Below are 26,157 nucleotides of genomic sequence, written 5' to 3'. Positions count from 1 at the left end.
GGAACCATGGACAACTCCAGCCAGTGGCTTACATCAGCCGTAAGCTGTTGCCGAGGGAGCAGAACTATTCCACGGTGGAGAAGGAATGCCTAGCCATCAAGTGGGCCTTGGACTCATTTAAATATTATTTGCTGGGACGTAAGTTTGTGCTTGAGACAGACCATCGAGCTTTGTCTTGGCTTGGATGGATGAGGGACTCAAATGCCAGGATCACGAGGTGGTTCTAAGCTTTACAACCATTTGACTTTGAGGTGCTCTACAGGGCGGGGAAAATTAATTGTACAGCTGATTTCCTGTCAAGGATGCCACAGGGGGCATCTCCAGAAGGGGGAGGAAATGTCACGGAGTGAGGCGGCCAAATTTAAATCCCCTTTTCTTTTTGTTATTGTCATTGTTCTTTTCATCTGGGTTATGTCTATCCGGTATCATTAATTGCAAATAAACACACTGGCTGTTAAAATTATTTTTATTTATGGATAAAACTTGTAATTGCATTTCCAAATACAGGGTACTTACCACCATTTCAACTTCCGGGTTTTACATGGGGAAACCGAAGGACTGAACCACGTAGGTAAAATAGAGGGGTTTTGTGGGAGGTTAGTGGATGAAGCCATTTGGAAAGGGGTGTTTTAATTGTTATTACCTAAAATGTATTTGTAGGTGCATATGGGGCATTTGGGGTGATCGAAGTTTGCTTTGTGTTATTGTTTATTGTGTTTACAGTGTTGTTATTTAGTTAATTGATTTTTGATTCTTAGTTGTTCTGGTAATAGTTCCTCGGATGGGCGGGGCGACAGCTTGCCTTAGGCTGTATTAGGCTCCAAGGCTCAGTGGGAGGACGGTTTTTCTTTTTGGTAAGGTGGGTAATGTGTGGTTCCTGGTGTGCAATGGCTAGTTTGAACAGGGTTAAGTATGCCTGTTTCTTTTTGTTTTGCTCAGTTTTGTTTGAGATTTGAATTGTTGTGATAACCCATGCAGGCAACAATGGGATATTTAAGAAAAGAAAAATAAAACAGAAAAATAAAACTCTTAATTTTTGTGGGAATCTTTTGGGCCTATTCCATCCACTCCGCCGCTGACCATCCTGCCACACCTATAATATATGATATTTAGTTATGTTTACTTCACGCTATCTTCATAAACAACTCCCAAGTGAGGGGCTAGCCATAAAATACTCAAATTAGGAGTATTTTTATATATATATATATATATATATATAAATGAATGAATGAATGAATGAGGAGTTTCAGATCATTCAAGAAGACTTTAATGTGCTCTAAGTCCTCATGTCTTTATTATTGCTACTTGGCAAAATGGCTAGTGGGCGATCAGCAAGTGGGATGAGTCATTTTCTGATCACATTGTATAGATGTAAAATAAATGCGCAAGAGGGAAATTTGCCAATGTGCCAACTTTCCTGCCCTACACTGAGATGCATTTACTTACATTACATTTTCTGGTTAAAGTTCTACATTTCACTAATTCGCTTAGCTAATTTGTCTTATTAATCCAATGGAAAGAATCAGCATAATCAAAAATGTATTCTAAGTAAGTTACATTATTACTAATGAATAAAATATTCAGTGAATTTCAATGGACAAATTACTTGAGATTTTCTAGTACTCTGATGTCAAGATATTCTAAACAAACAGAATGAAGATTTTTATGAGATTTCCCCAGATGCTGTAAAAATCTGTCTTTCAAAAGAACGTCTCTGGTAAAATAGAAGAAAGCAATAAAAGTAATTTCTGGACTTTTTGCTGTCTACAAGTTCCATTAGCAAAACTGGTTTACTCGGAGGTAAGATATTTTTGTCAGTAGATTAATCCTGTGTAGTAGGCCTGTATTATATTCTCAGCATGCTATGTTGTGCTGTGCTATGCTATGCATCAATGGCACCCAACTGTGCTAAAATGGTCCCAATGATATGATTCAAGTGGTTGTTCCTTCACTCAAAGGGTAATACCACGCTGTGCAAAATCAATGCAATGGATCAATGCAGAAAGACATTTGAACACTGTCTAGAATGTAACTATGACATGGCTAGAAAAAGCCAACTGCAGTTTGGATGGAGTGTTATACAGTGCTGCACTTGTGCTCTTATGTGAAACTAAGCTAGGATATCATTTTGTGTTTAGTGCTAAAATTTTCTTCAGTTAATACCGGACTTGTCACTAGAGTTATACGTTAGTCCTGGGCATGTTCTTTGATGTGTGATGGCTCTCCCATAACTAAATCAACAGGTGAGACCAGGCAAATAATGTTTTTCGGAGTTTGAATTATTATCAAGACTTCCTTTCATTAAACATGTATTATTCTGATCAAAAATTCCCAGGATTACAGGGTTGGAGCCATTCCGGAATGCATTCATCAATTCCAATCCAAATCAGGAAATGAAACTGGAGTTGGAATTTAAATCTCCTTGAAATTTGGAATTCAGTTCCAGTTCTGTTCCTAATAGTTTTTTCCAGTCCCAACTCCAGTTCCATTTCCTGATTTGGATTGGAATTGATGAATGCATTCCGGAATGGCCCCAACCCTGCAGGATTCCTTAAATTTCAACCTTCATTTAAACTCTGTAGGTATAATATAATTCAATATATACTTCAGAATTCATGCATCTATGTTTATGACATACTTCATTATTTAACGTTGTGTATACAACATTTATCATCTACCAGTGGCAGCTGCTCTGAGAACTGTTAGCAATGACTTCAGAACAATCTATTTCTGAAAATATCATGGTACAAAACAAGAAAGAATGTGTCCTGTATAATTGCAAAAACAGCCAAAAGCATGTTTTGTGAATTCCTGAAATTTAAAACCTGAAAGGTCAACACTAATTGTTTATTATTTTCTGAGGCTTTTGCTTTAAAAGTTCTACTCACAAACCCAGTAATTACAAGAAAGGTGCTTTTCGTCATTCACTTTCTATGCATGTAAGAAAGAAACCATTCCTATAATTCTAGAAGACAGATATTTAACTTTGACTTTTAAAATAACGTTATAGGGTAGTTGCCTAAGGTGTACCATTTGAAGTTTCTGACAGCATTTAATTTTATTCAGCCTACTGAAGAATGTTATCAATGTGTGTTCCTCTGAGTGATCATTGTAACTTTTTTTGATTTTTAGTTTTTTTTCTCTCATCAAAATCACTCTCCCATTTTCTCATTAGGCTAATTCTTGCTCTTCAAAGCTGGCTAAAAGCTTTAAGGCCAGCATGTCACTGAAACAAGCATTCACTTTGAATTATTCATTAGGCGATTGGTTTAACTCGTAAGATTACCTTTATTACTGAATGTATGCTTAATTCCAATGGCCACCCCCCAATGTGGTATAATACACTGTTGTGACTCTGTAGCTCCGTAGATTATTTTTCTTGCAAAAGTAATTATGAAAAAGGCTGGAGACCACTGTGCCAAACCCTTACAGACATTCACTTCAAAACAGTGGAAGACAATAGCAAAATTTGGTTCATTACATGAATCAGGTATACAAAACAACACAGGCAAGGGTTGTGATGTGTGTCTTTAAGGGCTGATCTTTATGACTATTAAACTGTACATCTGGTTAAGCAGATCTGTATCATAAGTATAATGCATAATACATTGTAACATGTGACATAAGTAGCTGTATAATCCATGAGTCTGCTTTAACAATTTATAATTATTTATCACTTATGTTATTTTGATTTTTAAGTACTTATTGTTTGCTTAATGTGCAACAGTAATGCCAAACACCAAGCTGTGTGCAGCTGTTTGTAAAAACACCTGCAAAGCCATTAGAATAGCAATCATACTGCAACACTGAGCTTCACTGCCTCATATATGTTAATATATTCACAAATTCCAACCACTGCAAACAGTACTAATATGATTATAACTAATTATATGATTGTATTGTTCTTTTCAATCCAACAAATGCTCTCTCCCATTTCCATCACTGTTTACAGCATTAATTACTTATACACGAATCCAATGGTGAGTAAAGATACCGAGTGCACTTCTGCTGTCATTTTATTGCGTGATCTCCCTGCATTTCTGTGTTTCCTCTGTGAAATTGAGCTTTCTGCCTGCAGTTCAGCCTGTGTTACCTACAAGGCTTTTTCGATACACCAAACCTTCATATGACATCACAATAAATACGTGAAAGGCATTGAACAAGAATAACATAATAAATGGTCCAGTTGAATAGGATGTGACTGCATCAATATCAAGCACCCACATCACCCTAAGCTCAGATTATCCCATTTTCCCAAAGATTAACCTTTTGAAGACCCCTACCTGATGCAATTTCACCCAAGACCTTACGCAGCTATTTTCATTCACATAGCTCACATATTTAATCTTAATTTTCAATGCTGACTATATTTTCGGGCACAAGAAAAAAAACCTGTAAATGATATTACCCTTCTGACAGCTGCTAAACCTGGAGCAAATAAAAAGACTTGTTATTGCCTGGGAACATGTAATCTATTTGTAACTACATTAATTGTATTTCCTCTGAAAAACAGGACAAAAAAGAAACAACCTCAATTTAGTCATAGTTTAAGACAGCCGGTTTGAAACATACGAGGTAAAACAGGACTTGAGTTATGTCTTATGAGGAGAGGTTATCTGAGCTGAATCTGTTCAGTCTCGCGCAAAGGAGATTAAGGGGGGACATAATTCAGGTATATAAGATTCTAACAGGTCTGGATGCTGTTCAGCCAAATGGCTACACAGCCTGTAGTTAGAGTATGGAATAGTCTTCCTGTTCAAGTAGTGCAGGCTTAAACCCTGGGTTCCTTTAAATCAGCACTAGATAAAATTTTAACAACTCTGAGCTATTAGTTAAGTTCTCCCCAAACGAGCATGATGGGCCGAATGGCCTCTCATTTGTAAATTTCTTATGTTCTTATGACAGCTGACCCTTGTAATCTATCCAATTACTGACAATAAGGTATAAAAATAATCTTATTTATGAACTGGTATGCAAACATCAGTAAGCATGCCTCTAAACATACTGCAAAATGAATGTGCAGAAGGTGCCAACACACGTTTTCATTATATCAACCAAAATTTTAATTTTTGTTTTGATTGAACTATTTAATAAAGTCAGCAACTGACTTTACATATGTTAAACAGTTGCTATACATTGGATAAGTGAAGAATTAAACCTTAAAAAATAATGTTATACTTATAAAGCTAAAACAATATGCATTATATGTTTGAAATTAAAATGAATGGTATTTAATTGAACAGCATGGAGGCTAATAGCTCTAGGGCTGAGGGTTTGAATCTGGCCTCTGCTGTAGGTGAATTTGCACGTTCCTCTTGTACTGCGCGAGTTTCCTCCCACAATCCAAGAATCTCTAAATTTTCCCTAGGGTGTCTGTGTCTTGTAATAGACTGGCATCCTCTACCCTATTCCGCTTTGGACTGACCCCGTTACCCAGACCAGGATTAGCAACTGACCCCTTGAACAAATAAGCTATGAATAACATTGATTAAACCGAAATACAATTTTTTCTAAATTAAATCATATATTTTCCTAATTATGTCATACAAGGAATCAAATTAAAGGAAGCGTATTGTGTAGGGAAACTGCAGAAGTAACAAAATTCCTCATCCAATACAGTATGTACGATTTGATTATAATCTGGTTCAGTCAATGGGTCAAAAAAAAAAAAAAAAGTGTAGCGCTCAGTTTTCATGATAGTTAAAGAGGAAGCAAACATAGTACCAAAATATTGTTTTAATGGAAAAATTGGCAGCAAGTTAATATGTACATAGCAGATTCTGCGCACTTTCACTATTACAGGAAAATCCAGAGTAAATTTCTTTGTGGCCAGTCTGTTAACTGCAATTATGAGTCTCCAAAAGGAAAAAAAAAAATCTAAAATGTTAAAACAAGTTAAAAAAAATACATAAATAATATGCAAAAAAATATTAATGAGCATTGCCAGAAGTAAAATATCTACATGGGTGAAAAATTCTTATGAAGTAAGACTGATTTTACTGGACATGACAGTTTTCTTCCTGCTTTGTTAATGCCATGTCCTGCCTACGTTTCTCTCTCTGTTCAGGAGTCCTCTTGATGCTGAGGGACCTCCTACTCTTTTGGTCCTCCTTGTTCACCACGGGACTGTCAAAGATGACAATTTTAGGACTGTTGGTCAGAGAAGCAAGAACTCCAGATGTAGACCTGGCAGGGCTTTGAAGTGGTTTGGTCTCTTGAAGCTGCAAAGGAGAGATTAACTGTCAATGAAACATGAGAAGACAAGGCAGTGCAGAAATGTCAGTGATATAATCCACCAAAACTTGGAAACCAGGTTTAGAACAAAAACATCCCCCCACACACACTATATATAAAATTAAGTTCCAAAAAGAGCAGCTCTAAGTTTGAATGACCATTCAAGTTAACACAGAATGGATATATACTGTATATGCAATATTTCTAGTTTAGAGATGTATGTGCTATGTCATATATACTATTTATCCTTAAATGCCAGTCCCATTGGAAATAAGGCGAATGAAAGCCAGACACTTACTGCTTGTTGGCTGCTGCCCTCTGTTGACTGGGAGACGTAATGCACAGCGGAGTCTGGGGTTTGGCAGCTGTGCAGGGACACAGGGGAATTCTTGGCAGCCAGCCGAGGACTGCACCTCCGCACCACAGTTCTACGCATTATAAACGGGCTGGCCTCCCCCACTGGGATATCTGCAAAGCCTGGAGGGCAGATCCCATGATAAGAATTCCTCAATACATAAATCTTTAATCACAGAGACTGGGCGACCATGAATTTCCACATTTTTTTCTTGCATGATGCGTTTCACTGCAAAAGATACTGCAGCACTGACATTGAAAGCTTACCCTTTTTCACCAGCTCAGGTAAGCCCTCTGGTCTGAACTCCTCCTCGACTTGAGGCTGGCGGGACGCTTGAGGAGTGGCACACGCCCGGATCTTCTTTGAGATGTTGTGGAGGGCCTCTTGTGCCTTACTGGCTTCCTCGTTCTCATCAGGCCCTGGGGCCCTCTGCCTCTTCCCCGACACTTGACCATCCTGTTTTCTCCCTGCCTCCTCTTCCTTTTGGGTGGTGGTGATTGTTGGGTTCTGGGAAGTCTTTGATGTAGATCTTCTGCTTTTAGAAGCCAATTGGCTGGTGAGGTGTGATACCTGGTTCTGCAGGGTCTCATTGGCCTCCTCCAGCTTGTGCAGGCTCACCAAGAGGCTGCAGTATTTGTCTGTGCTCTCATCGGCTTCCCTGGTTCGCTCCTCCAAAGCCCCTTTTAACTCCTGAATCTCCATCTGCAACTTCTGCATGCTGTTGCTGCTGCTGCTTTCCTCTCCTGTGATGAGTACAAAAGGACATTTAGATGCCAGGGCTTTGGACAAATCAAGGATAACCAACAACTTCTTCAGTTATTTGGCCTGTTTGGTGCTCATTAAACATTACATACTAGGTCAACAAGTACCTTGTTTTTCTTTAGACTGAAGTGTTGTGATGAGCGCCCCCTGCTGTTCATTTTCCACCAAGAGCAATTGCTTCTCTTTCTCCAGCTGCTTGCAAGATTTCATCCAGAGGGCAAGCTTACTGTGTGCAGAATCTTTCTCCTTGGAAAGCTGGGTGACCTTCTGGGAAAGCTCATCGACCTTTGTCTTTATATATATATATATATATAAATATAAAAAGACAATGGTAAACCATACTGCACTATATAAATTCCATTTTACATAAATAGGATAAATCAGAACACTGCAGAGTGCTTTCAACAAATCAATAAATATCACATCAAATAGCAAAATCTGCCAGACCAGTTAAGAGACTTGGATTAATACCATAAGAGCAGTAATCGGGTACCTTAGCAGCTTACTGAGAAAGGCTGACTGCATATTTCGAACATTGATTTCTTCTCGCAATTACATGGGCCAGCCAATTAAGCAAATACACTTCAAACAATAACAGTGTAAACTATTGTGAAGCACACTTGGACAAACTGTCATTATGAGTGCACACACAGAATCTGGGAACACATTGTTAGCTAGATGAAAAATTCTTGACCTTCATTCTTTCAACTGCTTATCCAGTACAGGGCTGTGAGTTTTACAGGATATTCACATTAAAAATAATGCTTTGTTTTTATTTGAGAAAGCAAAAGTTTCAAGCTCTACGACCCCTGCTGCATGACAAGAAAGTGAAACAGCACTTAATGGGAGCTATATGCACACAGAAACTTGCCAGCGACATCAATTTTATTGATTCACCAAGTGGTTATGTGGCGTCTGCACACTGATTCCCTCTGCAATATATTTTTAGTATCTTCTGTCTTTCAAAATACTTGTTTACCCATGTACTTCTAAATATAGTCTGAACTACATCTTCTGCATTGTCGGCTCATTACCTTCAACTTGTCTTGCTGCTCCAGCCAGCTCTGCATCTCCCTTAGCGCAGAACTGAGCTCCTCTTTACTACACTTCAGGCTACCGATCTCAGTCAGATACTCGGTTGCCTTCCCCTCAGCAGTAATTAAGTCTTTCTTCAAGGCTTCAAATTCAGACTGATGCTGTGCAAAAGACAATGTGATGTTTCAAGCAGAGGAAATAAACTAGTTTACTATTAACTTATGCTATAGCTCATAACTGAAGTACTAATGTTAAGACTCCGAATAGTACCAGGTTTAACAGTAATAGCACAGAATGTTTCCAAAGTTCTCAGGCCCATGAATAGTTACTGTGTTAAACATCATGGACTTGCCTGCTGAATTTGTTTCTGTAGCTCCTGCTGAACTGTATCCTTCTTCTTGAGATCAAGCTCAAGGCTCTCCTTGATACGCATCAGCTCCTCCTTTTCAGAAGACAGGTTCTCCGAGGTTAACTGCAAGGAAAAAAACACAGGGGTGTGAGCAAGTGCTACATGTAAGTGACCCTGAGAATAACCGAATGAAAAAGAATTTCTTTATTGTCATTGTACTGGTATATACAACAAAACCAAAGTCGGAAAGTGCTGTGTTGACCAGATGGCAGGGTGCTTACCTTGAAGCTCTCTATCTGCTGTTCTGTACTCTGTTGCTGAATACTATGACTGTGGCGTTCCATCTCTAAAGCCATCCGCAATTCTTCTGCACTGCTCAAAGCTGAAGTGATTTCACTCTGCAGCTTCAAGTTGTCTTTATTTAACACATCAACCTGATGGAAAAAAAGATTATTAAGACCACACAGTTCATTGCGCCATCCAACATTAGAAACTGTTGTGTAGCTCCTGCTCCAATACTGCTTATACTTATACAGGGTTCTTGCAGGTTTCAGTAAGTTAAATTTAAGACCTATTTAAGACCTTTTAAGACCATTATGAGTAAAATTTAAGACCAACACGATGCATTACTAGAAACATTCGAATACCAGAAATTCTCATATTTTATGTCACTCATATCCTTAGCCCAACATCCACATATCATGTGTTTACAAAGTGTGTTTCAATAAGTTCACATGTGTTTAAAGCATGTGGGAGTGGTATTTTAAGGCTTAAACTATAAAAAAAATTATGTATATGGTCTTTCAGTATCGCGGATTTTCACCTATCGCTGATGGGTCTGGAACGTAAATTCCGCGATAGGCGGGGATCCAGACTAGAGGTCGACCGATATATCGGCCGGCCGATATTTAGCATTTTTTAATGTATCGGCATCGGCCGATATCCGAGTGCACTACGCCGATTTTCAGACAGGCACGTCTGCGGGCAGCCCAGTGTTATTGTTGCTGTGGAACACGTGACCCATGCTGCCTTGTGCAGGACCACAGCCAGAAGTTTTGGAAGAGTCCTGGGATAAAACGGTAAGGCTTAAATTCTGATCTTTCAATGACCTGTTTATTTAAGTAGTTTGCTATGAAATGTTGCTTTAAAAGAAAACACGAATTACGCTATTGGGAACTGGGGTAATGATAATGAGCCTTCAACCAACTGTAGCTTACAGGTAACATTATTAAGGATCATTGATTCTAATGGAGTTCGTTTTGTGCGCTTATTGGTGGGCTCACAGACGTTTTTTAATCGTTAAAAATCATTTTAATTGTTAACATTTTAATTATTACCATATCAGCCCGATGTTATCAGTTTTTCTTGTGTCGGAGAGTTTCACTCTGTGAGTGTGTGGGGCGGAGCAGGCAGCTCTCAAATACTGCAGCTTGTGTGAGAGTTGCGTTACTCTGCCCTGATCACAGACAGCGCCGTCCTCGGAGACACAGAGCTGCTAAGAACAATGCGTGGCGGAGAAAAGTGTTTGTTCGAAAGCGTGGTTACCATTTACTTGAGCTGATGCTGACAATGGTCCTTCTGTGCAACTTTTTTTCATTTGAGACCGGAGATTCAAACAATTTGTCAGACGTCTAGATAAAAAGTGCATGACTTTGCGCAGTTCGTTTCCTCATTAAACATGTCTATCCTTTATACGGGCTTATACGTAGACAACGTCACAATCACTAGGGGCTTATGTTGTCCTTGCATACAAGGCTGTGCAATACGACAGTTATTTTTTTTATTTTCCGGGATCACTAGATTCTGATTGTGAATTTGGCTTTAAGCTATCTGTCTGCTAACAACAGAAACAACATGTTAGTGTACACTACTCATCATACCATGATGCACTTAGTGTTTCTTTTCTCCTTCAAAATGTATTAGAGTGTAATTGTTTTAATGTGCATGGAATACTGGAATTGTAGAATGAATTGAAGATGAAGGTACTATAATAAAAATTCTAACCTTGCATTTATTCTTCTGTTTTAGTAATTGCTGTCTGATGGCTGAACAAAAATCTAATCCTGTACGGCAGCATTTCACAAAGCCAACACCAGGAAAAGCCAGGTGCAATATCTGCAGCAGACTGGTGAGCTTGGGAGCTGAAGAATGAGTTTGCTGCTAAAGAGATTCTGATGCTGCTATCTTTATTGTTTATAAGTTTAAGTTGTTTATAAGTTGTATTGTGTTTTTGTTATTTAAGTTTATATATTTAAATTTACACAAGTCAGTATTCAATAAATGCTAAATTGAGAAATTTTGTGTATCGTTTGTTATTATTAATGTGATATTTTATCATGCAAATAGAGGGGAAAACGTCCAATTTTCGGCCAAAAAATATCGGCAGCATATATCGGCCATCGGCTGACCCTGACTCCTAAATATCGTCATCGGCTGTTGAAAAACCCATATCGGTCGACCTCTAATCCAGACCCATCAGCCATAGGTGAAAATCCGCGATATAGAAAGACCATATACATAAACTTTTTATAGTTTAAGCCTTAAAATATACAGTGATCCCCCGCCTATCGCGGAAGTTACGCTCCAGTCCCATCAGCGATAATGAAAACAACTGGAAACAGCTGATAAACACGGGGAATTAGGGCTGCACGATATTGGGAATAAATCACATTGCAATATTTATTCTTTCTGTGATATATATTGCGATTTTAAAAATTCTAATTAGTTCAATAGCTCTATTGCAGGGGTATTCAACTAAAATTTAAAGAGGTCCAGTTAGAGAAAATTTCTTGAAGCAAAGGTCCGGAAGATCATGATGTCTAACTATTTAGTGTGATGTATATTTAAGTAGCATATCAGTTGTATCAACATTGCATGTAATCAGTACCTGACTGTCAAATCAAATTAATTCAATTTGAGATGTCTGCACACACATGTAACAGTTCTTACCTTGTAAATAGTATGCTTTTGTATTTAACCATGTAAACACACTTTTGACGTAGCTCATTTTAGGTTTATAATGGAATAATATAGATTTGCTGTAAGATTTCCTGCGCAAGTCTGAAATCATGAGTGGCGTGCCAGATGCTGAAAACGTACAATTTTTATTTCACCTGAGTTGATCTATATAACAGATAATATTACTTTATACATGTTAAAAAGCGGAAACTTCCACGAACATGAAATCACCAGTAAACTATGTCTATTTATCCAACATGTTATATAATACATACTGTATTTGAAAACTTTTCAGCTATATGATTTCAGGACAGACCAGCCACTCTCTTAGGAACATTACGGATTTTTGGTTGCGTGTGTTCACTTCGCTGCTGTTATTAACCCCTGTGTATGATAATAAAAACTTGCCTTGCCTTACTATAAGGAGACCGAGAAGCGTTCTCCTCAAGACCACACGAACAACTAAAAACTATATGCTGGAAACTAAGACATTCACAAGGTAACTCCATGAAAAGCTCTGTAAAAGTAGAAATGTGTTTATTTTATGATAAGATAACGTGAGCAAACTGGCTAGTAGTTGCATTTTAACTGAAAAAATTAACTCCAGTCATCAGAGAAAAAAGTTACTAACGCACTACATCAAAACATTTACATTGCAATAATGTATGGCATGAAATAAACTTGTAACTATATCATTCAGTAATACAAATAATAAAACAACATACCGTTCACATTGGCCTCAAGAACTAAGTTAGCGCTTGATTTCCCTGCACTTCCTGTTGTGGCTGAGCGTGCACCTGACGTCAGTGGCTGAAAGTACACGTTCTGCAGCCAGACCCTTCTCTCTCAAACTGTTTGTTTGCCTAGCTGCAGTGACCACGCAATGGGATTTGTAGTTTTATTACCACGCAGACACCAGTGCAGACCAGAAAACACAACCAACAGATTAGTTTTACAGCGTTTTACTATTTTATTTTTTGCGGACAACGCTTTTTGGGAATGAACGGAGGTAAGAATTTTAAGACTTGGGTAAATTAAATTTAAGACCTAGGATGAAAATCTGGGCATTTTATAGACATTTTAAGGCCTTAAATTTAACTTTCTGAATTTTAGACTTTCTAAGACCCTGCGGGAACCCTGTTATACCTCGGCATTCATTGGAAGCTCAGCCTAGCTGTACTTATGCCTTGTTGGATCCTTGACAGCAAGTATGTTTGCAATGTGATCTTTGCCTAGTACGTTGCTTTGGACAATGTACAATGTAAACGTAATCCAACATTTTTCAGCACATGAAAAATAGCACAAAAACTTTTTCATGCATTAATGTCTAGATATACTGCATCTACAGCTACAGGACCTGCATGGCTCTATCATGACTTACCTAGGCAAATTTTACTTGTAATCATTATATTGTTTATAGTCAGGACAAAATTTTAAATAGTTTGAGAAAAAAGTTGCACCGCTTTTACCTTTTCACTGAGCTCTGCATTTGTCAGTCTTGCAGCTTGCAGGTACTCCTCCTTTTGCTGGACATTGCCCTCCAAAGATGACATTGTGATTTGCATGATTTCACACTTTGCTGATGTCATTTCCACCTTCTGCTCCAACTCCGCCACAATGGACTGAAGATGCATCTTCCCCCTCTCAAGCTCTTCTTTTTCTGACTGAAGGAGGGACTGCTTTTCCTCTTTGTCGTCGTCTTTAAACATTTGCAGTTCAGCCACTTGTCGCCGTAACCTCTCGTTTTCTTCAAAGCTGACTTTCAGCTCACTCTGCTTTATCACAAGCTCTTCATGAAGCACCTGGGTTTTGGACTGCATATCTAACTGGAGCTCCTGTGTCTCCTGGAGCTTCTCAGACAACTGCACATTTTCACATTCAAGTGAAGATAGCTGGTATGTCAGGTCTTGCTCTTTGAGTTGCATAGATTCAAGGTCTTTCTGGCAAATTTGCAGGTGACTTTCCACTGCACTCAGTTTAGATTGGAGTTCTTCAGTGGTAACGTTCAAATTTACTTCAACTTCTTTCACTTGTCTTTCAATCTTTTGCAGTTGTTCTGCTTTTTGAAAAACTTCCCTTTCAAGTCTCTCTTTCTCACTTCTGAGGTCATTCTGATCTGCAGTCATTTGCTCAAATCTTTGGATGAGTTCAACCTTTTCAGCTTGTAATTCTTCAAATTCAGCCTTAGCTGTCTCAGCCTGAATGATTGCATCTTCCAGACTCTGTTCAGTCATCTCCTTCTCTTTCTCCAGTCGCTCTAATTTGTCCTGAAGCATGTCTGCCTTCCTTTGGGCATCTTGGAGCAGTTCACCCATTTGATGCTTTTTTCTTTCATCGGATTCGATTTTAACCCGGAGCTTCTCAATGCCAACTCTCATCTGGATCACCTCCTCCTGGGTGGAATTCAGCCTAGATGCTATTTTTCCCTTTTCTAAAAGGGAGGATTCCAGCAAACGTGACAATCTTGAATTTTCCATCTCTAGCATTTGGATTTTGGTCATAGTTGCCTCAGAGCTCTGAGACACATCACACTGTTGTTCTTTAAAATGATCCAACTCCTTCAGCAAGTTGTCCTTCTCCCCACTGAGCAATGATTTTGCTTGCTCCAAGTCTTCAAGCTGTGCTAACAGCTGCTTCTTCTCTTCTTGCAAATGACCAAGGTTATTGCTAGCCACCTCACTTTCTTTTTTCTGGCGTCTTATGTCAGCCTCAATTATCTTATTCAGTTCTCTTGCTTCAGTGTTCTCTTTTTCCAGCCATTCAACCCTTTCCTTCAAATTCAGCAAAGACTGAGCAGCTTTCTCTTTCTCTTCTGTGCAGGAAAGCAGCTCTTGTTTCAGCTGTAGTCCTTCAGTTGTCATTATATTGAGATTTTGTTCAAGGCTGACATTTATTTTCCTGCTTGCTTCAAGCTCTTGCTCCAATTTCTGCTTCCCTTTCAGCATTTCCTCTATATCAGTCTCCATTGACAAGATGTGATTTTCTAAGTTTGCTTTCTCAGATTGTACACGTTTCAGATCACTCTCAAGCTGAAGGACTTGCTCATCCCAGTCAGCATTTGCCACCTCTGTTGTTCCTAGTATCTCGATAATATCTGATGACTGACATTTTGATGTCTGAAGTTGCAGCTTTAAAGTATCCACTTCCTCTTCCAGTTTTTTTATTTGATCATCAGCTTTTTGTTTTTCCACTATGGTGCACTTTAATTTATCAACAGAATCTGATTTTTCTTCTTCCAGTTGATGCAATGTCATCTCCATTTGAGTGCAGAGCTCTTTCCTTGAGTTACTCTCAGCAGCAAACAACTCTAAATGTGAATGTAAGGCTTGGATTTCTTCCCGCAATTTTTGGATAGTTCCTTCATTTTCACCCTCAAGTTGTCGTCCGTGATCGTCCTTTTGAGAGATATTGACTATCTGGTTTTCATGATTTGGTGCCATTTCATCTATGGAGCTGTCTTGCAAACTGGAGATACCTAAATATGCATGTTCTTTCAAATTCTCTGTCTCTGGTTTCTGTTTTTTATGAGGAGTTGCTTTCTTTGATGAATGGGACTGCAGCTGCAAAGTAAAATGTAAAGACATCATTGAAAATACAGTAAAAAAACATTTTAGCATTAAATTATCTACATTCTAAAAGATATTCACATGTACAGACAATTTTACTGTTTTTCAGAGGTAGGGACCATGTCCCTGGTGTGGCTTACCTGCAAAATAGATTCTTCATTATCATCACATAGCAAGGAACGAGAACTAAGGTCCAGACCCTGCATCTGTAACCTCGCAGTCTCCAATTCTGCTGATAACACTGCTGCATGTTGCCTCTCAGCAGCCAGTTTAGCCTCCATCTCCAAGCTCAGGTCAACAAGTTTCTGTTTCCAGCTCTGTACCTCATGGAAATGTTGTTTTTGGAGCTGTTCCAGATCTTTCCTTTCAGACCCTGGCAGCTCCATAATCTCATTTTTGAAAACCTGTTGCTTAGCCTCCATCGGACCATCAAGACCTCTCCTGACTTTCTCAGAGGTGGGAGATGACAGTTCCAATTCTTCACACTGCGCAGCTTGATTCTCTGGAGAAAGCACATGTTGACTGGAGGGATGCAAATGAATTTTCTCCTGTTGCAGATGCAACACCGGTCCATCAAAGGAACACACAATACCATCAATATTATCAGTTGCATTCTGCAAACCAGATCCCCCAACACTGGATGAAGAAACTGAGCCTAATAAAGTACCTTCACAAGGATGACATGGTTCTGTGCTGGAGTCCTCAATGATAGCGCTACTGTGCAGAACATCAAACTCCTTGTGATCATCAAGCGCACTCATGCCATCATATTCTTCTTCATTTGATAAACTGATGTTTACAAATGAACTAGCACTTTGACTGGCATCCACTTCACATTCAGTTTTATGGCCTCTTTCTGATTTAAGCTGTTCAATAAGAGACTGCTGTCCTGATACCTGGGAGAGCAAGCTGCTATACTGTTCTTTCATTACAGCATATTCACTTTGTAAGACAACAAACCTTTGATGCAATTCCATTTGCTCTTCTTCAATCTCTTTGTTTTTCAAGTTTGTCTTATTGTGTTCTGCCATTTTCGCAATGGGGGACTTGAGACACTGATACTCATCTTTCTGGATCTGCAGTAGTTCCTTAAGGCCATCATTCTCCTGTTTTAATCTATCATTTTGCTCTTCAATATCACGCAACTGGTGTTGCAAGTTCTCAACCTTAGTCCTTAGCTTCGAGTTTATTTCTGACAGTTCATTGTAGATTTTTTCCAAGTTAGAATATCTGAGATTCTCCTCCTCTATGGCAACCTGGAATTTTGATTTAGCTGCCAGAAGAGACTCAATTTCAATATTAAGTGCAGAGAGGTTTTGTTCATTCTTGCAGACATACTCTAAATGTGATTTTATTTTTGAGATTTCGTTGTTTTTTAATGTTAGCTCTTCTCTGAGACAAGACAGTTCATTTTCTGTGGTGGACCTTTGCGATTCGCTTTCTTCAAGTTTTGTTTCTAATGAGCTTATAGTACCTTGATGCTCTTCCATTTTTGAGTCAAAGGAATTCATGTAAATCTCATTGTCCTCAAGATCCATCTGAAGCATTTCCAGCTGGACCTTTATCTTATTCATTGTAAGATCTTTTTCTTTTAGTGCTTGAGTTAATCTTACCTGCTCCAATTCAGCATCACAGACACTCTTTCTGAGCATTTGGATTAAATCTTCCTTTTGATCCATGCTATTTTCTGTAGTTGTTAAAGCAGCTCTCAAAGATTCAATTTCACTCAGATTGGACACTTCTTTTTCCATCCAACAATCCCTTTCTTGAATAATTATTTTGTAGGAATCATTCAATTTGACCAGTTTATCATTAGCAGCAGTAATGTCTCTTCTTAACTGTAACATTTCAGACTGACTGTTTTCCAGTGTTGTGTTCATCTCTGAAATTTGACTGCTTTTGTCTTGTAACTCAACCTTAACTGCAACCAACTCCTCCATCAAATTCTTCTGCTTCTCCTCATGATCTTTAATTTCTTGAGAATGCCTTTCTGACTCCTCTCTTTGCTTTGCAGCAAATACATTCATTTTCTGTTCATGCAAAGATTTTTGATCTGATTGATCTTTGAGGCTACTCTCCAGCTTTGAATTCAGCTCTACGGCAGAAGCATACTTGACTTGAAGATCCTCCACCAAACATGTTAGCTCAACACAATGCTGGCTTGAAGCTTCAAACTCTTTCTCAGCCATCAGTGTCAAATCCTCTGTAGCGGCTTTCTCCCTTAACAAGCAAGCTTTTTCTTCACATAAAACACGATTGGCCTCCTGTAGGGACTGATTCTTTGACAACAATTCTTCAGTGCTCTTCTCAAGCTGTTTTACTTTCACTTCTAAATGTACATTTTCTTTTTCCAAATTGGAAGCCTTAGTTTCAATTTCCTTTACTTGTTTTTTGAGATCCGATGTATTTCCACTAAGCGTCTGTAGCTCATTTACTTTTAGGTTAAGAGCTTCTGTAGCTTTTTGAAGAGCACACTTACTCTCTTCTTCTGCGGCAGATACACTATTTAACTGCTCTTGTAGAGAATTCACAGTCTTTGCCTGCTCAGAGAGGATGCTCATTTCATGAAGGACTTTTTCTTCATTTTTCTCTGCTTTGGAAATTTTTTCCTGGAGATCATCATTTGCATTAGAGAGCACGTCATATTTGGTCTGCAGCTCTACAGTAAGATGTTTTTGGCACTTCAAAGCTAAGTCAAGTGAAGCAATACGATCATTTAACAAGGGTAATTCCTGCTGGCTTTTCTCAAAATTCAACTTTGCCTGTTCAGCCTCTTCAGTTTTCTCAGAAAGATTAGTTTCATATTCTTTCATCAAACTGGACTTCTCCTCAGTAAATCTGACCAGCTGTTGCTCCTGGTAAGCCGAAGCCTGAGCTACACTCTCCCGGAGATGCATTATTTCATTCTGCTTTAGCTCTATCGTAGAATCCTTTGATTTAGCTAGGTCACAAGCATTCTCATACTGCGTTAACAGTTCAGTGTGAGAAAGTTGCATGTTCTCCAACTTGCTTGTCTTCTGCTGCAATCTAGCCTCTAATTCTGTCAGCTTGCACTGCAGAAGAGTGATTTGCACTGCTGTATTCTCCAAATCCTTACTATGTTTCTGATCTGCCTCCTTAAATTGTATTTGAAGCTCATTATGAACTTGTTCTTTTTCCTCCAGCTCCACACATTTATTCAGCAAGTCACCCTTCAGAGAATCAATCTGGCACATTAGAATTTCTCTCTCATTTTCCACATTCTTCAGCTTCTCATTCAGGTCACTCTGAGTGTCATTAAGAGTGACTATATTTTTTTGCAATTCACCTATTCTATTCAGCATCATTTCTCGTTCAGTCTCAATGTTGTTAATAAGACCTTCTTTTTCATTTTTCCATTTAAGGATAAACTCTGCTTGTTTTTTCAATTCATCACACTCATTCTGTTTCAGTTTTAAATTTAAACTCAGTTCTTGATGTTCCTTCTCTAACACAGTGTTCTTGTTTGCCATCTGCACCATTTCAATCCTTTGTTTCTGAATTTCCTTTTCAGATTCGTCCTTTTTCATTTCCAGATCAGCCAATTTTTTTTTAATGCTTTCCAGATCTTGTGTAGAAGATTTGGTTTGGCTTTCCAGTTTCGTTTGAAGTCCTTTCAACTCCTCACTTTGAGCCTGAGTTTTAGCTGAAAAAGACAAAAAAGTTAATTTTGATTAGTCGGTCTTGCTTCATTGCAACTAGTGAATTCCTGAAAAACTTCACGTTAGCCAACATGTACTAAAATACACACATCAATGGGAAAAATAGGGTTAAACTTAAAATTAAAAAACTGGCTTGACAGTTTCACCAAAAAGAATGATTCGTTCAGGAATCTCACATCACCATTGTTCACTTGGATAGCTCTTTCTCTGACTGAAAAAGATGTAATAGAAGTGACTGTATATATTTACCAGTGGAATCAGAGGTGTTAACGTTTAAACGGTGAGGCAATAGCCACATACAGACCAATAACAGAAGTTACTGGTCTCTAATAAAATAGTGGGAAAGGATTTTAGGTAATTTACAATCAAGCAATTTATTTATATTTCAGTGGGATACACCGACTGAACTAGGCTTGGGCAGCAATATGGCAAGATGATATATCTTGAGATTTTGCTGACGAAATTAGCCGAGTGCTTGAAATATATTGTTGGGACTCCCCGTCTGATTTCAGAATACCAAAATAGTGATGCTTTTCAAACTACCACATAGTGTGAGATAATGTCTCGACTGTATGAAATATTAGATACTGCACAAAACTAGGTTGAACCCTACCACAGGGTCTAATACTCTGTACTTAAAACTCCATTCTGTAATCCTTTATGGTATTTCAATGCCATGGTTACCTTTCAAATCCTCTGTCATATTGTTGCTCTGCTTCAGGTCTTTTCTCACTGTTTTCAGCTCTTCCTCAACTTCAGACAATCTCTTGATGTTTTGTTCCAGCTTAGAGTTGAGGTTGTTTTTCTCTCTCTGCATCTCCTACAAAAGACAAAACCACCATGCTCATTTAAAAGTCAGGGATGGTAAGGAAATAGGAGGGAGCAAAAACGTGGACTGCCTGTGAGTCCCCGAGGACCGGATTGGGAACCTGAATTAGACCATTGCGCACATACCTCAGATTTCTTCTTTAAGTCAACTTCGTTTGTTTGACTAGCCTGCAGAGCTTGTTCTGATCGACAAAGCTTAGCTTTAAGCTCTTCCAAATCTTTCTCCAAGTGATTCTTCTGTGCCATTACCTAGGTGGAAAAAGAGTACATCTCTAGGCTGTTAACAGTCACGATTCAAATATGACACCATTTGCATGATTGCATATGTCAGCAGCTGTACAAAACCTAGATCGGCACTTTTTCCCTCATAGCTGTCACTGTTACCTTGTCAATGTCAGATTGCAGCATAGTGTAATCCTTTTTGGCTTGCTGGAGCTCCTGGCTCATCTGTGTTTTTGTCTGATTTAACTGCTGCTCAAGTGCAAACTGGGAAGTCTGCTGGCGAGCATGTTCCTACATGAAAGAGAAAGGACTAATGAAGGCTTGATGCTTCGTATCAAATAAGCATTCATGGATCGCAAAAGCCCCAAAGAATAAACAATGTGTCTAACATTTGCATCTCAGTTGAAACTGCATGTCAAGAACACAACAACCAGCACTTTTGACAATCATGACAACGCGAAATACGAAACCTTTTGGTTCTCCTTCTCCTGGTCCTTCAGCTTCTGTTCCAGAGTGCGCCGTGAACTTTCCGCATTGTGCCTTTGGCAATTAATTTCCTCAGTCAACTGTTTCAGCTTTTGCTCAACTGAAATACACTGAATAAAAAAAAAGTGTAAAAAATACAATTTAATCATCATAAGCGTCACAATTTACATATCAGAAACAAGGCTGTGAATTTTCAGCACACTGGTGTGAACACAGTTACTTTTATCAAACTGTTCCTTTAATAACACCTAGGGGTGTAACGATATTACAAACCGAACCGAAATATCGCGATACACCAACCACGATACGTATCGCGAAACTCTCGTGGTGTACCGCGGTACTCTCACGCCCCCTGCTGCCCATTGTTGAGGTTGACGTCACTTGTCTCTAACTAATTTAACCAATTTAAACACATCTTTATTTTATCACATTTGATTAAATTGTATTAGTAATGATGAGCTTTTGTTCTAAATTTTGTTCTAAATATTATATTCTAAAGTTAGTATTAGAATTGTTTTTTCTGACTAGTCTATATTGGAGGTATTTATTTAATTTTTGTTGTTTACTCAGGTATCCTGATTGTACTAAAAATGTGATGGCAAAATTAATAAAGAAAAAGTTTAGTTGTTATTGTTATTAAGTGAATCTATTGTTCCTTAGCATTGCTGTTAAGATGACATCAACCCTAACCCCACAGCAAACAGAAACCGAACCGAGGCTCCAAAACCGCGAACCGAACCGAATCGTGCCTTTGGTGTATCGTTACACCCCAAATAACACCCTATACATGACAGGCAAAGCATTTGATACTTTATCAGGGTTCCTCCAATTCTGGCAGAATAAATTACCATGACTTTTCCAGTACCATAACATTTTTTTCCAAAACCCACAAGTTTGCTTTGATTTGATGATCATGCAGTTTCAGATAGCAATACTACAATTATCGGTACGATATATAATAGTCAATCTGGTTGCCAAATAAACACAGACGGTGGACAACTTTTGCCAATGCAAATAGCGTTCAATTATTAAGAAAATTAATCCCAATATTAAAATAATTACACGTATCTTACAATTGGTAGAGGCAAACTGAGTCAAAAACAGGAAACTGTGATCAATAAAATTCAAATACGTGCAAAAAAATAAATAAATAAAACAATAAAAACTGGAATAGAGACAAAAGCAGCGATCTCAAATATGCAAAATGTGCGTGGTAAAAGTGCCAGAAACAGATTTTTACCAAGGTAGTTAACTATTGACTTCCGCTCGTACATTTCCGTTAGCGCGTTGCGGAATGAAGTGGGAAACAAAAATGAGCAAGGCTAGTTTCGAAAAATTTCCTCTCTATCCAAGAATTCCAAAACTTATCCAGGGCCTGGAAAAATTATTTCAAAATTCCAAAACTTTTCCAGGTTTTCCATGACCACGGGTACCCTGCTTTATGGAAAACTGTACTGAACTTCACTGCACAATAATTGCTTTTACTAAAGGTTTTACCAATAAACACTTAAGTGTTAAAACAAACATCCCATATAATATGATTTTATCAATGTAACTTCTTAAATAAATAACCATCACAACTCCTTATGGGCCAGCCTAGGGAATAAAAGACTGGGCTTACTAGGATCAAGTCTGGGAAATTCCACAGTAATAATGCAATAGTCATAAGTACACAGATTTTGTTTTGTCAAGCCATTTTCATTACCTTAGTCACAGCCTGGTCGTATTGCCCTGACACCTTGGTGAGTTCATCTCTGCACTTGGCCAGAACTTTATCTTTCTCGTTTAGGTCTTTCTTCATTTTATCAAGCTGACTCTGTATTTCCTGAAACTTGTTGATCTGGTTCTTCATCTCTTTGTTGTGAGACTGAAGACGAAGCTCAAGCTCAGATACTTTAGCTTTCAGATCTGAAAGAAAAATCACAACATCATATAAAATCCAGATAGATGTGAGATGATGCAAGTAATCACAAGAAAACTTGTTACGCAACATTAATTAATTTCGCTTTGGACAAAAGCACCAGCCAAACAAATATTTTTAAATGAATGATTGCTTAGTAGGTACCACAATGAAAATGGAACAGAACCTCTGGCTAAATGTCGCAGGGTTAAATCACAAAGGCCTAGAATGTGAACATAGTGCATGCATTAGTATATAGTAATGTCAAATAGAAAAAAATTGCTGTCCTCACCACTTCGGCTCTTAAATAAAAAATATGATGCACGAAAATGACAAAAATGTGAAGCAGTAACTATGACACTCATGCATGCAGTTTGCACAAGTGACATTTTTAACCAATACTGTAATTATCACTTTTTTTACAGTTGTTTTGTACAGTTGCCTCTAGAGAACAAACCTTGATTTGTTGCCCTCAGGAGTTCAATTGCTTCAGAGCTGCCCGATTCACTTTGAGTGACTGATATGCTTCGGGAATTCTGTTTCATGGGTGTTCCCTCTAGATCCCATGGGAAGCTGGGTGGAGCAGTCTTCCTCTTTAACGGTGTCTCGGTATAGCTCGAATGACAGCTTAATGTTTGTTCTTGTTGCCATGGAAAGATTGAGGATTGTGTCTGCTGTCTAGCTATGTCCTTGTGGCTTACAGATGACTGGTTCAGCAACTGTTATAGAACACAAACAATAGTACTTTTGTTTTTCTGGGAATTGTACAGAAAGATAGAACATTTCAGGTTCTATGGAGATGAGTCAGCTTACTTTGACTTGGAGAACTTTTAATTCTGCTTCCATTCTTTTTCTTTCTTCAACCTCCTTGTTGTATTTGTCTTGCAGCTCCTCAAATTTAATTTCTAGGGAAAAATATATATATATTTTGCAAAATACTGCATCAGAAATGTGTAACATACGAAAAATTAGGAGTATATGAAGATACTATACCAAAATGCCTATTGCTTGGTGTCACTGGGGTTGCAAACATTTTCTGTGGTGTGCTAGAAGGTTGCATCTCCATACTATGAGACGGTTGGGTTCTATCCAATGAATGCCTTTGGAAAGAAATATGACAAGATGTACACAAATAATACAAAGCACTTGATATAACTCTGATATAACGAAACTCCCAACAAAGTTGGTCTATTTTGTATGTCTGGCAGGACAAATTCCAGGGTTTGACCCTAAATCAATTCAAGTCTGTGAAGTCTGTCTATTTCTATAGCACGTGCGCGCACATACACACATCGGGTAAACATATCTTTATAGGGACCGCTCATTCATTTCTATGGGAAAAATGCTAACGCTAACTATGATAACCTCAACCCCTAACCATAACCATAAGTAACCAAGCAAAATAGAAGAATTATTAGTTAGTTATTAAATTTTTATCAAATTGAGTTTTCCCTTGTGGGGGCCAGAAAACTGGTCCCCATAAGGGGAAAAAAACAGGTGTTCATCACATTGTGTCCCCATAAGGTAAGGTATACCCGCTCGCACGCACGCGACCTCAAAAGATGTCCCCAAAAGTACATGAACACACATGAAACATAATACATCAAAAGGTAATACAAGAAAAACTTTCAAATCACAGAAGAACACAAAAACAAACGACTATAAAAATCTCTAAAAGCCTCAGGAAATAGGTGAGTTTTAAATCTAGATGTAAAACATTCAATGGAGGGTGCTGCTCCAACATGTAGCAGCAGGTTTTTTTGTCCCTACCACAGAGAAAGTGCATTCCCCATTTCATCGCAAGCGACATTTTTGGCCAAAAAGCAGAAGCTTGTCAGAGACCTTAATGCTCGACTTGTACAGTATGGAGGGACAAGCTCAGTCAAATAATCTGGTGCTAGCCCATTCAGCATTAAAGGGGATCGGCAAATGAAAGCGCAGCTGTGATCCGTAGTTCTGCCCACCGCCCCGCTCCGATTAACATATATTTGCATGTAGTGAACTTGAAAATGAAAAGGCAAATTGGAAAATGAAAAGACAAAAAGGGTTTTTAATTATATTTTTTAATTTTTCACATCTGACTCATACATGAGTGGAAAATTTAAATGCAAATGGTGCTTTTTAATTTTTGCAGGATTTTTGCACAGACTTTGGAAACTAAATGGCAAAGTGGAGATTGTATTTTCTTTTTATCATTTTCATTTTATTTTTTGCAGAAAATACCTCCCATATTTACTATACTGCACTTTCTAATCTTTATTTAGGATATACCATGTAGAGCATAGGTGTACAGTACATTGCAACATCTAGCTTTTTATAAATACACATGATGTTTGACAACACCAAAACCGATTAACGACTCATTTCTCAGAATGCATCCCTGTCGTTAAATGGCAAGACTAATTATGTGCAATTTATAAATCAGAGTAATTAAAATTTTATTCATAACTTAACCAGGTTAATGCAAATAAGTATATTCGGCCTGACTGTTAGGAGTAACTCACCTCTTTATTTCCTGCTCTAGTTTCTCAATCTGTTTTCTGCTGGAATTCATCTGGCCCTCCAAGTAATTCACCTGCTGATCTTTGACCTGCATCTCATGGGTAATCCTCTGCCGTGTCTTTTCTAGACTTTCACAGGACTCCACAAGAGACTGGTTCTCCCTTTTTAGGACAGATACTTCATTCTTTTCCACATCAATCTAGTGAGAATCAACATAAACACAATAATTAATGACACTGACAGTTTAACGCACATGATGGCATATGTTCAAGAGTTCGGAGTTTTTACTGAGGGATGCATAAACCTGAAATACCTTCTGCTTTTGTTTCAGAAGTGTGGCTTCAAGAGAATCCATCTGGAATTGCTTCTGTTGCCTCTCTTTCTTAAGCTTATCCAGCTGTCCTTCAATCTCCTGAATCTTCTGGAGGGCTTTTCCAGGAAGCCCATCTTTCCACTCATCTCCTGCCCAACTCATATTTTCTTCTTTTTCTGGTCTCACTCAGAAATTGGCATTCCCTAAAGATCAGATACACTTTGATTTCTATAATCGTAATCAATTACATCTGTATATTCAATGCTCATGACCTTTAATTACGTCAGACACCCCACCTCTCCTCCAAGTTCTGGGAGTCTACCACAAATTGACAGCAGCTCTCTGACACCCGCAAATGATGTCCCGGAAATCTGTCATTCTGCTATTCAGTGGTGGTAAAATGAGTTGGCAAGAAGTTTTACTGCTGCAACCTTGCCCCAAATTTTACTTCCACTGGTCAACAATTTCTGCCCCCCCACCTGTCCCCACGCTAGTCGGGAACATACACAACCAGTCAAAATTTTTTGCACACACAGAAATTTTCTACATTTGCATCTAACTCAAGTAACATTTACTAAAAATACTCAATACTCTTTGCTGACAAATAATTGTACGGTATGTTCACTATTTGAATACCTTTGTTAGCAAGAAAATGTCAAATGTTTGATTCATCAAAGTAACCTCCTCTAGCAATTATAAAATTTGAGGCATTCTTCCTACAAAAGGACATTAAATACTACTGTTTCATTGAATGAAACAGCTAACTAGTGCATTTAAAGTTAAAGGACAGCCTAGAATTTGCCATCACCACACAACCAGTTAATGGGATGTCAGACGTGCACTGTTACATATTCTTCCCATGTAATAAAGGAAACTTGTTTTATTTGACTTGTACTTTCATTTAAAGTTGTTCACTCTACTTTCCAATGCTTTTCTTTTAATTTGCAGTTTATGAAATATATGGAAA

The 26,157-nt window shown here is 38.3% G+C and overlaps 1 protein-coding gene and 2 long non-coding RNA genes across 4 annotated transcripts; 2 read left to right on the top strand and 1 right to left on the bottom strand.

Moving 5' to 3' along the window:
- Nucleotides 1-5,718: 5,718 nt before the first annotated feature.
- Nucleotides 5,719-25,352, bottom strand: cenpf (centromere protein F). 2 transcript variants are annotated; one of them, XM_023791988.2, is made up of 20 exons: nucleotides 25,191-25,352; nucleotides 24,880-25,076; nucleotides 23,369-23,475; nucleotides 23,189-23,280; nucleotides 22,833-23,094; nucleotides 22,181-22,383; nucleotides 20,460-20,585; nucleotides 20,152-20,280; nucleotides 19,894-20,016; nucleotides 19,624-19,759; nucleotides 15,927-18,923; nucleotides 15,400-15,761; nucleotides 13,163-15,253; nucleotides 9,017-9,169; nucleotides 8,739-8,858; nucleotides 8,386-8,547; nucleotides 7,459-7,642; nucleotides 6,856-7,332; nucleotides 6,533-6,711; nucleotides 5,719-6,221 (listed from the first exon to the last, which is right to left on the bottom strand). In XM_023791988.2, the coding sequence occupies exons 1-20, from the start codon at nucleotides 25,350-25,352 to the stop codon at nucleotides 5,997-5,999; spliced, it is 8,487 nt and encodes a 2,828-aa protein (XP_023647756.2). In that variant the 3' UTR covers nucleotides 5,719-5,996. The 2 variants fall into 2 exon arrangements, with proteins under 2 accessions (XP_023647756.2, XP_023647755.2); XM_023791987.2 differs by having other exon boundaries at nucleotides 15,400-18,923.
- On the top strand, nucleotides 9,643-11,031 carry LOC140578328 (uncharacterized). Its single transcript, XR_011982431.1, has 2 exons — nucleotides 9,643-9,814; nucleotides 10,764-11,031. It is a non-coding gene; the product is annotated as an uncharacterized lncRNA (long non-coding RNA).
- Nucleotides 24,928-26,078, top strand: LOC140578329 (uncharacterized). The gene is made up of 2 exons (XR_011982432.1): nucleotides 24,928-24,978; nucleotides 25,209-26,078. It is a non-coding gene; the product is annotated as an uncharacterized lncRNA (long non-coding RNA).
- The last annotated feature ends 79 nt before the right edge of the window (nucleotides 26,079-26,157 follow it).

This window comes from Paramormyrops kingsleyae, chromosome 14 (assembly GCF_048594095.1).
Source record: "Paramormyrops kingsleyae isolate MSU_618 chromosome 14, PKINGS_0.4, whole genome shotgun sequence".
NCBI lineage: Eukaryota > Metazoa > Chordata > Actinopteri > Osteoglossiformes > Mormyridae > Paramormyrops > Paramormyrops kingsleyae.
This window is presented reverse-complemented; position numbering and strand designations above follow the sequence as displayed.

What these genes read in the sequence shown, in the direction of transcription:
- cenpf (XM_023791987.2), bottom strand. Translation starts at nt 25,352, where the DNA reads ATGAGTTGGGCAGGAGATGAGTGGAAAGATGGGCTTCCTGGAAAAGCC. An exon ending in ACGACCAGGCTGTGACTAAG is followed by an intron (nt 20,586 to 22,180) that starts GTAATGAAAATG and finishes TTTTTTATTCAG; the next exon opens with TGTATTTCAGTTGAGCAAAA. An exon ending in ATGCAGAGCTCAGTGAAAAG is followed by an intron (nt 9,170 to 13,162) that starts GTAAAAGCGGTG and finishes TTTTTCCATCAG; the next exon opens with GTTGATGTGTTAAATAAAGA.